The 13780-nt window shown below is 49.2% G+C and overlaps 1 protein-coding gene across 1 annotated transcript in view; it reads right to left on the bottom strand.

Annotated features, from left to right (window-relative positions):
* Nucleotides 1–13780, bottom strand: part of LOC144161559 (myb-related protein B-like) — a 118385-nt gene extending 104605 nt beyond the window's left edge. Inside the window, exon 1 of the mRNA XM_077692211.1 lies at nt 13317–13780. Coding sequence (XP_077548337.1) covers nt 13317–13636 — 320 coding nt within the window. The 5' untranslated portion in view covers nt 13637–13780. The remainder of the gene's footprint in view (nt 1–13316) is intronic.

Raw genomic sequence — 13780 nt, 5'->3', positions numbered from 1 at the left:
GCTCCGCCGTACTTATTGGACAAACGAACAATTAGTGCGAGCATCTGTTTCCATTTTTGTCTTAATTGTGACAACCAAGCCTTGGGACTGCCACTGCTACAGAGGGGAAGGCCAAGGAGTCGAACTGATCCTCTCGCTGCCTCTATGACCCTTCCGCCGATATGCAGAATGGCACCCTCCGTGTGCGCGTTTGCTTTGGAGTTTGTCACAACCAGAAGCTCGGTTTTCTCCGGGGCTAGTTCAAGGCCTAGATTGGGTAAAACATCCTCGAGTGTGTTCACCGCAGCTTGTAGTTCTGTAATCATGTCCTGCTTAGTGTGGTAGTCACTGCCTTCGGTCCAAATAGTAATATCGTCGGCGTATATTGCGAACCGAGTTGACGTTTCTTTCTCCAATGCCTTTGCGAGCTGGGCCATAACTATGTTAAAAAGTACGGGGCCCAGTACAGATCCCTGTGGGACTCCCCTCTTGTAGTATGTATTTGGTGCCCATCCGGGCAGTGAGCCACAGAGCTGAACCGGCCGATTTTTGAGGAAGCTGCGTATCCAGTTTTGTGCACGCACACTGGGGAACGCCTGGGCAAGAGCGTTCAGTATGGCCGCCTGGTCGACTCTGTCAAAGGCCTTGCGGAGGTCGACAGTGAGGACATAGTCTGGAAGATCACGGCGATTCGCTTGTCGGTTGATTACTCTTCTAAGTAGCCGAATTGACTGGACGCCGGGCCATGAGGACACGAACACAGGAAATCGGGCTGCCCACGAGGCAGCGCAGGAGAGCATCGCTCGTTCCTCTCCACCGAACTCCTCGTTGTCCTCTTCCACGCCCCCGGCTCTTCTCCTGCTCTGACTTAAGAAGGCACGACAACAGGAACAACGGATGGCCTCCCCCACAGGTTACTTGTTCAATGTCGGCACGCAACCAAGAGCGGCTGAAGTGTTCATAAATAAGTTTTGTGCTGACGCTGCGTATACTCCACATATAATTCAGAAATGGACCCGCAGACCTGAAGGACGGGAACATTGCCCTTATTGCAATATGGGCGTCAAATCTGATTTACACCATCTAATTTGGTCATGCGTATACTTCCAAAAGCATCGAACTCAGCTTCTATCCTGTCACACTCCGTTTACCTTCCCTGATATATCAGACAACATAGACCGCGGTGAGCTTCTTTCGGAGCTTGCTAGCTTCGCAATTAAGAGTGGTCTGGCGCGAGTCGTCTAGCAGGGCGACGCCTAACCTGTCACACTGACTCAAAAACTGTGAAGTGTGAATAAGTTTGAAATGTGAATTAAGTGTGAAATGTGAGCTGAGTGTGAACTAAGTGTGAACTGTGAAGTGCGAAGTGCGAACTAAGATCATATTCTATATACCCCCCTTCCCATCCCAACCCCAACCACCCCCTCATTGGCTATGGCCTTCCTTTCAAATAAAAGCTTCAACTAACTAACTACAAGATTGCGTGACGTCACAGAAAGGTTGCCGGCAAGTGGCCGGGGATTGGCCACCGCTCCCTGTGTTTTTTCTAATATATAGATTACTTGTTTGAAGCTTGCGATAATATTCGAGTTACATTCCGAAGATCATTCCCCACTTCCGAGTGGATCGGTCGCCGAAGTCGAAGCGATGATCCCACGAAACGACGGGCTCGTGGTCAACGGCACGTGGCAAACGGTGAGCAACTCCAAGCAAGAGCAAGATGTACAGTATGCGCACTTTATTTACACTGCCTGTTTACAACTCTCAAAACTCATGATCGCATACAAAAGGTTGGGCAAGGCCTGCGTCGAGCGGGCCTCCCCGCTCTTCCCTCTTTTTCTCCCGTCCACCCAAAAAGCTCGAACTACTCGGTTTTACCACCAAAACCCCGACCACAAAAGGGACGTCCCAACTTGAGAGTGAGGATGGCTCATTGATTAGCCCAAACTACGCCACTGATTGGCCACCGTGACAAACAAAGCTAGGTGAGTTCAAAATAGTCACGTCACCCACCTGTGTCTCGCTCTCATACAGAAACCCGGAGGTGTTCCGCAAAACACAAATATATAAAAAAAGTAAAAAGCAGCCAACAAAAGGCAAACCTAACGACGGCCATCGGTTACCTTCAAAGCCTATTTAGGGCCCCTTTAAAGAATTGGCCACACTGTGCGCGCCTAAAATTCCTCTCCTTTGTAAACACGTGGAGCGCCTAACAAAGACTGGTCGCCTACCCACTGACGAATCCCAGCCGCCAAGTCACCAGGGTCAGACGTGTGACGAACGGAAATTCCGCCCAGTCGCTTTGAGCTGTGAAACAGCGGTAGACAGAACGTCTGAGCCCTCTTCCTACCCTTGACCCCTTCACTGACTTTTAGCTCCCGTCCGGTTCGGGCATTCTCATGGCGGTAATCGCGGTCGCTAAGATGTCAATGGTCCCCCGCCGCACGAACGAAAGGAAAGGAAGTGCTAAAATTGCTTCTAACTACTTCGGAGCGACGGACGCATTTTTATACGTCCTCTCTGGGCCCGCAAGTCGGGTAAGCACAATAGCGCGGCGAACAAAAAGAAGCCTCCGCGGTTTCTCCTCACGCCCCTCGGGCCGAAGTCAGCTCTCGGCCGGCGTGAAAACAAACACTATAAAAGTAAACATTCTATACCTAACTAACGATACCTAGTTGCTGGGCGGCCTTAATTAAGTGACATGCGCGAACTTAACAGAAGGTACAGAAGCTGCGAGGGGGTCCCGATTCCGGGACATGAGCCTGACCCGATTCCGGGTCAGGCACTCGTCCCTCTCACGGGCGTTGTAAACGACGTTCGTCACGGCGGTCACCGTCAAACGTAAGAGTATGCCCGCGCGCCCCACCAAGCGACCGACGTGGCACGTTGCAAGGCGCCCGTCAACTAGCCCGAACCCGATCGGACATGCGAAGGAATGCAGAAAAAGAGGCTCGGCTTAGTTTAGGATACTGGCGTTCCCCAAGGACGCAAACTGCCGCCGACTCTTTTCGTTTCCTCGGAGGCGTCGCTAATCGCTCTTAACATAAGCGAACCTATCGAGGGGCCTTGCAACCCCAGCTGAGTGTCGGCTGCACCCGTACCGCCGATTTAATTTACATCCAGCATGTTCATCATCAGTATTTTTGTCTCGACTGCAGAACGATGGCCTTTCGACTATACTACCAACTGCTCCTACACTGCAATCCTTCCACGGGGCGAGGCCCACACATCAGCCTCTGCTCGATAAATAAAAATATTTATTCTTCAGGGTGTCTAGCAAATTGCCTAATTCAATTTCCATGACTTTTCCATGTTTTCCATGACCATTTTAAACGAAATTCCCTGACCTATACCACAGGCGCCATTCTGTGGAAATGGTCCGTGAAGCATATGAAAAGCACATACAAAACACATTTTATCATAAGGAAAAACACATTTGTTGCAAATGCCCGCATCCTCAAATTGCACTTTGATTAACTTCAGTTTGAAGTTTGCTTACCTTCTGTTACGGCTTCAGAGAGTTTATTTCTTCTTGCGAGATAGAAGCCTCAAGTTGCGCTTCAGCAAGCACCTTTTGCTTTTTTTTTTTATTATTGTCCTGGCTCGACATGCAACGTGAACCGCATGGTGCGTTTTTGCACGCGATTCGGGCGCGGCAGCTTCTGCCTCGCTCAGAAAATGACGCGCGTCGAGCGAGGCAGTGGGAGGAGCCTGCCGACTTGCGCCAATGGATAGCCGCATGCCTCATGGCGGCAGTTTCGAAGCTCTCGAGACAGCCGGATGGCCCCGCCACAGATGTTTAGGCTTACCACCCCGGCAGGTATTGCATGGGCGCTTTCACTAGCGGCGCGGATGATGTTTTATAGTACCGTTTTCGCCCACATTATAAACTCCTTTACCTCACAAGCAACTTCGTGCATACCTTGTGTGGCATTTTAGAGAACGCTTAGAAGCGGTCGCTCGAGCTCCCGTCACCACTTCAGGGTCGAAGCCGCCGCCATGTTTCCGCTGCCGGCAGCACCGCGCGCAGCGTGCAGGCGGTTCCGCGGCAGCGTCAGAGCGTCTGTGACGTGCCCGGCGCATTTTTGCGAGCAGAAAACGCCCCACGCGGTTCACGCTAAACCATGTCATGTTCCTTTTTGATTAGGTAATTCTGGCTCCTGATGTCATAAGAAAGAAGTTCTTTCAAGATTAGCTCCCAAAAAGCGCTGACTTTTAAAATTCGCTGAAAAAAAAAAAAAAAGCGCGTTGTGCGTGCAATTTGGGCACCACCTACATCGCCCCTCTGCGAAAGTGCAACCAGCAACCTAAGCCAGCTGCGTGCTGCGTGAACCGCACGGCGAGTTTCTGCACGTGATTCTTGCGCGGTATTTTCACGGCCGCGTCGACGATTTCGTGCCTGCGGTGGCTCCTTTCCTGCACAAGAAAGTGCGTTTGTGCCTTGAGTAGCAGTTCTAAGAGCGGTTAGAAGCGGTCGTTGGAGCTACCGCAGTACTCCGCGGCCGGTGCAGCCGCCATGTTGCCGTCGCCTGCCGCTCGGCGCGCACCGTGCGGGTGGTTTTCGCGGCGGCGTCAGCGCTCCTCAGGCGTGCGCGGCGTGTTTTCGCTTGCAGAAAAACCAGAAAACGTTTCATGCAGTTCACGCTTTCGTCGCGCGCGAGCGTGTTGCATTCGGTAACTTCTTGGGGGCCCGCAACACTGCAGATTTCCCCTATTCTGAAACTGCGGGCAGGCCCCGAAATGGTTTTCCCTGACTGATACTACTTGATTGAAAAATTCCCTGACAATTTCCTGACTTTTCCCGGTGGCGCGAAATTCCCTGACTTTTCCCGGTTTTCCCGGTCGCTAGACACCCTGGTCTCTCTCTATCTCTTTCCCACCAAATTTCCTCATCTCGTACACCTCCCTCGGTCTCCTCCTGCTTTGAGTACCGTCTCTCCGTAGCCGCTCTGTTACCTGGTCCTATTGTCACCTCTCCGCTTACTTGTCAGGCCTACTGTCACTAAATGAAGGCGTACAGCGGCTCCAGCGCGGCCCCGCTTGGGGCCAACACATCCATCGTGCCATTACATCCAACCAGCAGAAACATCCAATGTCGTGCCAGCACATCCATTGTGCCATTACATCCAACGAGCAGAAACATCCAATTTTGGCCACTACATCCAACGCGCCATTACATCCAGCGTGCCACTACATCCAACATGCCATTACATCCATCAAGCAACTTCGTCCAAAGCTGTGTCATTACATCCAATTTCGGCCAGTACATCCAATGCGCCACCACATCATGCAACGTTTCATTACTTCCAGCGCATAATGCCCTGTTTCGTAACATAACCACATTTCTGGGCTTAATTCGACGCAGCCAGACTGAACTCCGCGAATGGAGTGTTTTAGCGCAGCGGGCAGAGTGCGATACGCTACGCCTTCTCTTCCACGTGTACGTGTTGTTTGGTACGAGGAATAATTGCGCCCACTACAGTTAATCAGTCCTAGTTTGAGTGCCGCCGTGAAAACGGCAGTGGAGCAGACGGGTTTTTGAGAGAATCTGAGTTTTGCAGTAAACAAAACATTGAGTTTTGAAACGCTAGTATTCCGATTAATAATTTTTTTTCTAACTGCGGCGTTAAACCATCTCATTCTCATTTATAAGTTAGGTGTTTACTTTGTTTAACAGCACGGAAGAGCGCTTAGTGCGTAATTGGATTGGATCGGAAAAAACTTTTACTGATCCCGCAGTAAAGTCTGCATGCAGACTTCAGACGTGGCCTCTGTCGTCTTCCTGACCCCAACCGCAGCCGGAGCCCTGCTAGCCGTTCCCGGCCCGCCGGACTCCTGCCGAGCCAGTGCCACGATGACCCGCTGGACGGCCTTGATTTGCAGGTCTTGGTTTCCTTGCCGCGTTGCTTCTTCCATCGCCGGCGGTAACTTCCCTGATACTGACTCCGTTGGGAAATTGATGCAATCCCAAACTATGTGTTCGAGCGTTGCTACTTCCTTTCGACACACCCTACACTTGTCGTCGGGGTGTGCTTCTGGGTACATCTTGTGCTTGAGCGCTGGGCTCGGGATCGTAAGAAATATTTTCCGCAGCAACCATGCACGTCAAAGCAGCGTCCCCGAATATGAGCGACGTTGGATCGCGGCTCATCGGTATCTCTGAAGCTCACATTCGGCACTTTTGTGAAAAAGAACTTTGCTACTCAGAAAAAAAAAATTGAAAAGAAGTCTTCAAGTAATAAAATAATCTATTCAAACAACACTTACGAGAAAAGCAAGCAAATGAAAGAGGATCCAGGAACTATCATCAAAAAATATTTACAGGAGAAATCGCTTGAAAAGTATGCGGATTCATGAGTGGGCGTTAAATAATCACAAGAGCACAGATGCCGTCTTTAAAAAAAATTGATCATAGATCCTGTCCAAAAACAAATCAAAATGAAAACAAAATAAAAACAATCTTACATGTTCATGCAGCGAAAGCTCCTTAAAACGTGTAATTTTTTTATTCTGGACCGAGATTTCGGCCCGAAGGGCCTGCGAAATCCCGACGGATGTTCGCCGTGGGGGTCAGCCACCTGTCTTCCCCGAATTCCTCTCGACGCATGGGAAGCGGGGAACGAGCGCGCATGGCGCCCAAGGAGGTTGTAACCTCCTTGATGGCGCCTGCTTGCGCGGGAGCTCGACTAAAATTCTCGCCCTTGGATCGGGCCACCACTGTTCTTTGAGTCTCTAATTACTCGCCGCAGCTTCGGCTAGCCAAGGTAACCCATTCGGGGTGCCAAGGCATTATATTATAGCGAAAAAGATGGCGTGGGTGCCAACGGGATGGGAGACGCGAGGGTGCAGATAAAAGAGTCTGATCCTCACAAATCCTCAGACGCCCAGAAACCGCCGCGGGAGCAAGACTCGATGCCACCGCTCTTGGTCACAGCTCCGGACCAACTCGTTGAAGGATGCGCGAGCGGTCGTAAGCAAAGCCCTCCCTCCCCAACCCCGCAGCTACGGTGGCTAGCCACCATACCGCAGCGCACATGCCAATTAGGGTTTGGCCCTTCGATCTCCTTCTGTCCGTCCCCGAAGGTCAAGTGGAGGACAGGAAAGCCGTCCCCAACGCCGTGTAAAAAGCCACCGGCTAGGCCCATACAAAGGGTTGCGACTCGCTGGCGTCGGCGGAGGCCACACACTCGATCCCGCTGACGGAGGGGGACACAACAAAGCCACGAGAATGGAAGGGGGTCATCGTCCCGACAGGGTCTATCGACGCTGCCAACATTACACCTTTCCTCTCCAGAAGCGTGAACAAATGCATCCAACGTGCCACCACATCCAGCGAGCAACTACATCAGGGGTGAGACAGCTGAATCAGAATTGGGAGCAGTTTTCGGAGCCGCGAAATCTCGATTTTGGAGCAGAAGAACGACATTTATTATGTCACCTTAGGAACCTAAAAATCATATTTTTGGCAACTCGGATTGGACAAGTGCACTTTTTATTCCGTTTTGACATACATAACACTGAAACAGCCTTTCAATAAAGTTTTTTTCTACCAGAGTATCGCGACGTACGAACTTCACTACCTTTTTACAAACCATTTTTAAATTTTTTGGCTCAATGCATAGATAGCTTAGAGTTCCGTTGAAAATATGTTGCATAACAATGAAAAAAAAATGCAAAACTAAGCAATCGTAAGGCATTTTTAATATCACGTGAATGCCGAAATAATTATTTTTGTAACCCCACACTCGACTTTACGCACAAGTGCAGAGCCACGGCAAAAGTTGCGCAAAACGAGGTAACAGTCGTCGCACCCTACTAGCCCTCCCACTTCAATCCCAAAGGTAAACGTTCACTACGATCATAATTTCAGTAAAACTGGTATGTTCAGCTTGTATGTGCAGCCTGTTTAATGCCTTTTGGCATTAAATTTCACTTGAAATAGATGAACCATTACTACTAGTGTGCAATAATAGCCCGTCGCGCTATAGGACACTGCTTGAACATTTTGCGGCGATGTAGCCTCCACCGCCAGTTCTGCAGTATCGATCGGCCCATTCCCGCCACTCGCAAGCTCGCTGTCAAAGGCAGCAATAACTAAGCGTTTTATAACACCGCAATGAGTCCGAAATTTCCTTTCAAGCACGCACCGCGCCTCACACTCAAGGCCGAAACACGGCGAATTTGCCGGCACCGCGTTTCTGATGAACTCCCGCCTTTCGAGTCGCGCAACTTCCCGCAACAGACCAAACGACTAAATGCAAAGCCAGCCACCCCCATAACCAAAACCACGGAGGAAATCGTCGAAGAGCACTCTGCCTGAACCACGAGCAACTGCTTCGCCCGGCGGCCATGTTTTTCTAATCTTCACCGCACCAAGATGGCGGCGCCCCATCATGTCGTTCCGGAGGTACGGCGCTCCGAAAATTGCCGTTGTTTCATCAACTTGCGCAAGTAGTTTGTCGCCTCAGTACACATAAGTATTGTTTCTACAGGGCTTTGCAATGGTTTTTGACGGTAAAACTTTAAAAACGCCCAGAATATAACATGACCAACCCGACATTGTGACTTTCGAAAAAACTACCTCGGGGGCAATTTTATGCGGGTTTTGTATTCAATGATCAATCAAACCTTTACAAACCGCATTACCTTGGGGGTGCTGGAAAATTATGCAGTCAGTAAGCATTTTTTCCCACTGCAACTGACGGGAGGGTTAAGCTCTCAGACTGTTTCGGAGCAGTTTGCCGCAATTTTTGCAATTTTCAAGCTTTTAAAGCAGCCTGGCGCAGGAAAACAAATTCGTATCAAAACTGCGCAATATGCGCAGCTGTCTCACCCCTGCTACATCCAACGAACGGCTACCTAAAAGCATGTCAATACATCAATCGTGCCATTACATCCAACCAGCCAACATATCCAACGTTGGATGTATTGGCTCATTGGATCTGTTGACTCGTAATCGCCCGGCCCGACTCCACAACTTCAGCTATTATGTATTCTACCCGAGTTTGTTCCGTAAATCAAACAACCGCTTCCAGTCATTGCTTCAATGGCTCAGTGGGCCGAGATAAGTTCCCTTTCAAGTTGCTTAGTTCCCAAAAGTCAAACGGGCACACAATATTTCCCAGGCTCGCCTAAAAACTCACTCAAGGATTGGCAGGGAATGAAGCCACTTATTGCGCAGTCTCTCTCTCTTTCCCGCGACTGCCGCTTTTCTCATGGAGGCGAACAGCAAAAATGCCCCTGTACGAGATTTCGGCGCACGTTAAAGATCCCCAGGTAGTCAAAATTAATCCGCAGCCCTCCACTACGGAGCGCCTCATCGCCAGCGTTGCGTCGGTGCATTAAACCACACATACAATCGATCAATCAATCTCTCTCTCTTGCGCGCGTAGGCGCAAAGCTTTTAAGTAGGGGCAGTGTCCGAAAAAAAAGTTACGAGGTGTTTTCCCACTAATAAATCTATTCCCATGCGTCCCCGATTCGACTTAAACCGAATAGGAGCTGTATAACAAACACCGATTTTCTGAGAAAAAAATAAGGAGGAAGAAGCTGCAGGTAATGCCGGACGTTCGACCCACTCACCCTCTTCGCAATCTTGCACAAAGAGTGGCCGCCCCTATATAGGAAGCAGACAAAGAATGCCGCCTGATCCCTTCTACGTACGTACCCTCCCGACTCTTCTACTTTTATCGGGACGCGCAAACACTACCCACTGCCTCGGGCTCTTGAGACCCGAGCACCCATGGACTGTGTACCTCTCGGCGGCAGAAGACAAAGGGAGTTTCGGCTTCTTTGTCGCATTCAGACATTGCGCGGACAGCCAAGAGAAAATTGGTGTTGCTCTGCGCTCGGTCGAAGCTAGAGCCACTAGCTTAGTGGCTCTGGTTGAAGCCATCGGCGTGGAGAGAGACTTGCTCGGGTTTGTTCATCCTCACGAACGCACGCTTCGTTTAAAGGGGGGCCATGACAACAAAATACAAGTTTGCTTCATAGAAAATTCTGCCTTGCCTTGATAACAATGACACCAACTGTATCGCAAACTTCTAGCAAACCATCGAGGTATTATCGAAAACATATCGAACAGCGGGGATAGCGTATTTTCGCGCGTATAACCAGCACCAAAAATGCGATAACTTCAGGGGTGAAGTAGAGGTGCGGATTATATGCGAGGTATACTTCCTTTGGTGCAGCTTCACCGCAATGCGCGTTGGGCCGTGATGCCCCTACAGCAGTAATAGCGACTAAGCCACTGTTGTCCCACTGACAGTGCTTAATTTGCACACACAGCTCAACAATATACCAACCTGAAAAAATGTACGCGGCAAGTCATCTAGTTACGTAGTCAGCTAGGTAAGTTCTTGTGCATAAACAAATGTGTAGTGTTGCTTGAGTAGAAGCTTTGGTCCATCCTCTTATGTATAAAATATTCGGGCAATACGCGATGATCAATCTTTTTTATTCGTCGACGGAAAGTGGGGGTGCGGGTTATACGCGCGAAAATAGGGTACTCCCCAGCCACTTTCTGGCGAGGTCTCACGGCGTCACAGACCCTTGTGCTACCGGCACATTGATAACCGTGATTTTTAGTGCAGCCCCATACTCCGTCACTGTGGCGCGCAATTGAAGTTTCTCAATGTTTCTAACGTTCCTTCAGTTAAAAAACCGTCTTTCATGGCTGGAATAAAGCTGTGTGGGTTACCGAAGGCTAATTCTTTAAAACTGAATAAAGTTGCATTTTTTTCAGCATGGTTCCTTTAACAAATGCAGCAAAGAAATAAGTTTCTACAGTCGGCGTCATCGCGTCTTTTGGGGTCGATCTCTCGAACAGAGCAATTCACAGCTCCGCGAAATCAACTGGTGTAGTTGTCGCACCTCGCCTCTTCGGTCGGCGAGCGCACCCGGCCACCACCGAACCGCGAGTTCGGCCAGCAACTACCCTCTCTTGCATCGCGTCCTCAGCACCATCATTCCGGATTCCGCAGTGAAATGAATCGGGAAAAGAAGCACAAAGCCTCCAGCAAGCGCTTTTTTTACCCAAATTTAGAACTTCAGTCCAATAGCAGTGTCACAGTCGAACTCTGTTATATCGAGTTATCGCTTACACCGAAGCTCGACGGGATATGCAGCTAGACAAACTGCAGACTGGCATGACACTTGGCCAACACTGTATGCATACCAGAGAATGTTTTGTAATTTAAGTGCCTCTAATTACGGCTTACTCTGGTTATTTGTATTTTTTACATTGCAGTTAACAGTTAACCTTGTATTGATCAGATCAGAAGAAACTTTATTGTTGCAATTGAAAAAAAAAATTGTACTTCACACTGCCTCCAATTATTGCCGCCATTGTCACCGTTGTTATTTGTATTGCTCGTTCCCCTACGCAAAGCATTCTGGCCGCCGGGATACAACAAATGAAAACTCTTAGCACAACTAAGGGCGAGTCAACGCAACTACTTTGGCTCTTGAAAGTGAAACGTAATAAAACGGCCTTGCGACGTCAACTCTACTACAGCAACTTTTCAAAACTCAATGCTTCGATGTGGATGCTTAACAGATGTTTGTTCACCTTGCCTGACAATGTTCTTGAACTATGTGAATATTTCAAACAAAAACGTAATTGTGTACTTTCACTTTTCAGAAGTGATCATGTCTGCAAACCACGTGATCGGTTTGTTGATAAATGCGTGGTGAGAGTCGGCTCGGATATTAAACGATCCCAGCCTAAATTAGTTATTTCATTCTCCCACCTAGATTAAATTGGGCATGAAGTCGGTTTACACAATGTTATTCGCGACACTACATTGAAACCGCAGAAAACGTGATTGCATCGTATTTATTTACGAAGGCTTGACATCTAAACGGGAATATTAGATCCTCAATTGCAAGTTTAACCCCTCTACGCACACAGTCACTCGCCCTTCCATACAAAAAAAAAAAAAAAAAAAAAGACTCCAAGGTCAATCCGGGGTAAGAATTCGGAGACGTCAAACACTTCATACGGGCTAACAGCGCGAAAACATCAAGGGAAGCGGCGTTTGCGTTAAGTTGTAGGCCATGACAACACTTTCGTTCAGCGACTATTTGCGTGCACAAATTCAGCCTTGAAGAAAGAACAGCATTACCAAAAAAAGTCACGACTGCAAGCTCCCAGCAGAGAACGGCGTTCTCATCTTCACAAAACCGGTAGTGCGATTTTTTTTTTCTTCTTTTTTTCGTCCGGCGATTGCGACATCCGCCGGGGCGCAGATGTAACGAGAGACGACCACGGCATTCGAGTCCGTACACGTGGTCTTTAAGTGAGGACGAATCGTTACAGATGGAGAGGTGCTAGATAAAATCAGGTTACCATTCTTTGAATACTCCGAACTGTTGCCAAGACGAGCTCGTTTCAATTCAAGAGTAACCGATATGAATGAGAGAAAAATCCACACGCTTCGGTTACTACGGAAGTCACAACTCTCGCATGTGCACTACTTTCTGGTTCAAATCGGAGGTGAATATACAGAATAGAACAACAAATGTACATGTCTTTGCTGGAACAAAAACGAGTAACTACACATTGCAAAAAACACAACTTCACGCTAGGACTCCACGAGTTCGCGTGCTGCCATGCAAGACTACGTTTACCCTCAATGCGAAAGTTTAACAAAAGTCGGTAACAGAAAGTCAGTCAGTTCTCAAGTCTGCCAGCAGTAATTACGAAAAAAAAAACGCAGAAAACTTCACGTAACACAATCGACGATGTGGCTTCCGCCCGCATTCCGACGCTTACAACTTACAACCTACACCCTCATGTTCCGTTTTTCCCAATTCGTACGTAACCCGCCAAAAATCCGTACCTGGAAAGAGACTATAAGCAAGTGTACTCCGATCGTGGAGCAGAGGTACTTTTGGCGAGATTGCTGACATCGATGCAAACGTCCACCGCAAAACTAGTGTCGATGAAAAGCGTCTAGAACGCGAACATGAAAAGCTTCGAAGGGCCACGCGGGACCAAACGGTAAGTAAAAACACTTTCCTTTTTTTTACTTTCATCATACACGCAGCCTGGCAGCGCGCGCCGCGAATGACAGCTGGTGTACGAGCTCGCGCGAGCACCAAGGGGGGGGAGAGTCCGGATTTAGGAGAGTGCCGGAGAGATTGTACGCAAACATCTCGAACGAACAGAAGTCCGGATCACCGTTAACGAAACAGCGTGTCAACCAAAAGTCGACATGCACGTTTAGCGAGGCCCTTCGCTGCCACTCAGTTGACAGCACAGCTCCCATGGTCGACGAATGCAATGGCGAGAGGAAGAGGGCCAGGTGTTGCGATCGCGGAACACACCGACTCACCTTTCGGAAAGAGCCCGCCGGTACATGGTTCCGGGCCGCTGTCTCAAGTGTCCATAGCGATGTTGGTCGGCGTCGAGCGGAGAAGATTGGCTCTCCCAAACTGCCTCCAAGTCCGAAAGATGCAAGGCACTGCACGCGATATCACTATCGCGCGCGCAACACCGTCCGACACGTCTGACACAACAGCAAAGCAGATAACAGGGGATATAAAGCGCGGCACAATGGCGGCGCGCTGCTAGCAAATTTGCGCGCCAGCGGTCCGCTTGGTCGCTTGCCCGCGGCTGCGCTGCTCCTGATTGGCGCAGGACGAAAGCAACCATAGGCAACGCAAAGATGAAAGACCAACCTGATTGGTGGAGTCGCAAAAAGCGACCGCCGCGCCGCTTTATGCAGAAAGTTTGAAGCTCGTCCGCACTTTGTGGCACTTTGTCTCAATTTTTTCAAAAATGTTTATAAAAACAAAC

This window comes from Haemaphysalis longicornis, unplaced genomic scaffold (genome assembly GCF_048455015.1).
Source record: "Haemaphysalis longicornis isolate Haplotype H1 unplaced genomic scaffold, Haemaphysalis longicornis Haplotype H1 scaffold_12, whole genome shotgun sequence".
NCBI classification, from domain to species: domain Eukaryota; kingdom Metazoa; phylum Arthropoda; class Arachnida; order Ixodida; family Ixodidae; genus Haemaphysalis; species Haemaphysalis longicornis.
Note: the sequence above shows the minus strand (reverse complement) of the source record. Positions and strands in the feature narration are given on the sequence as shown.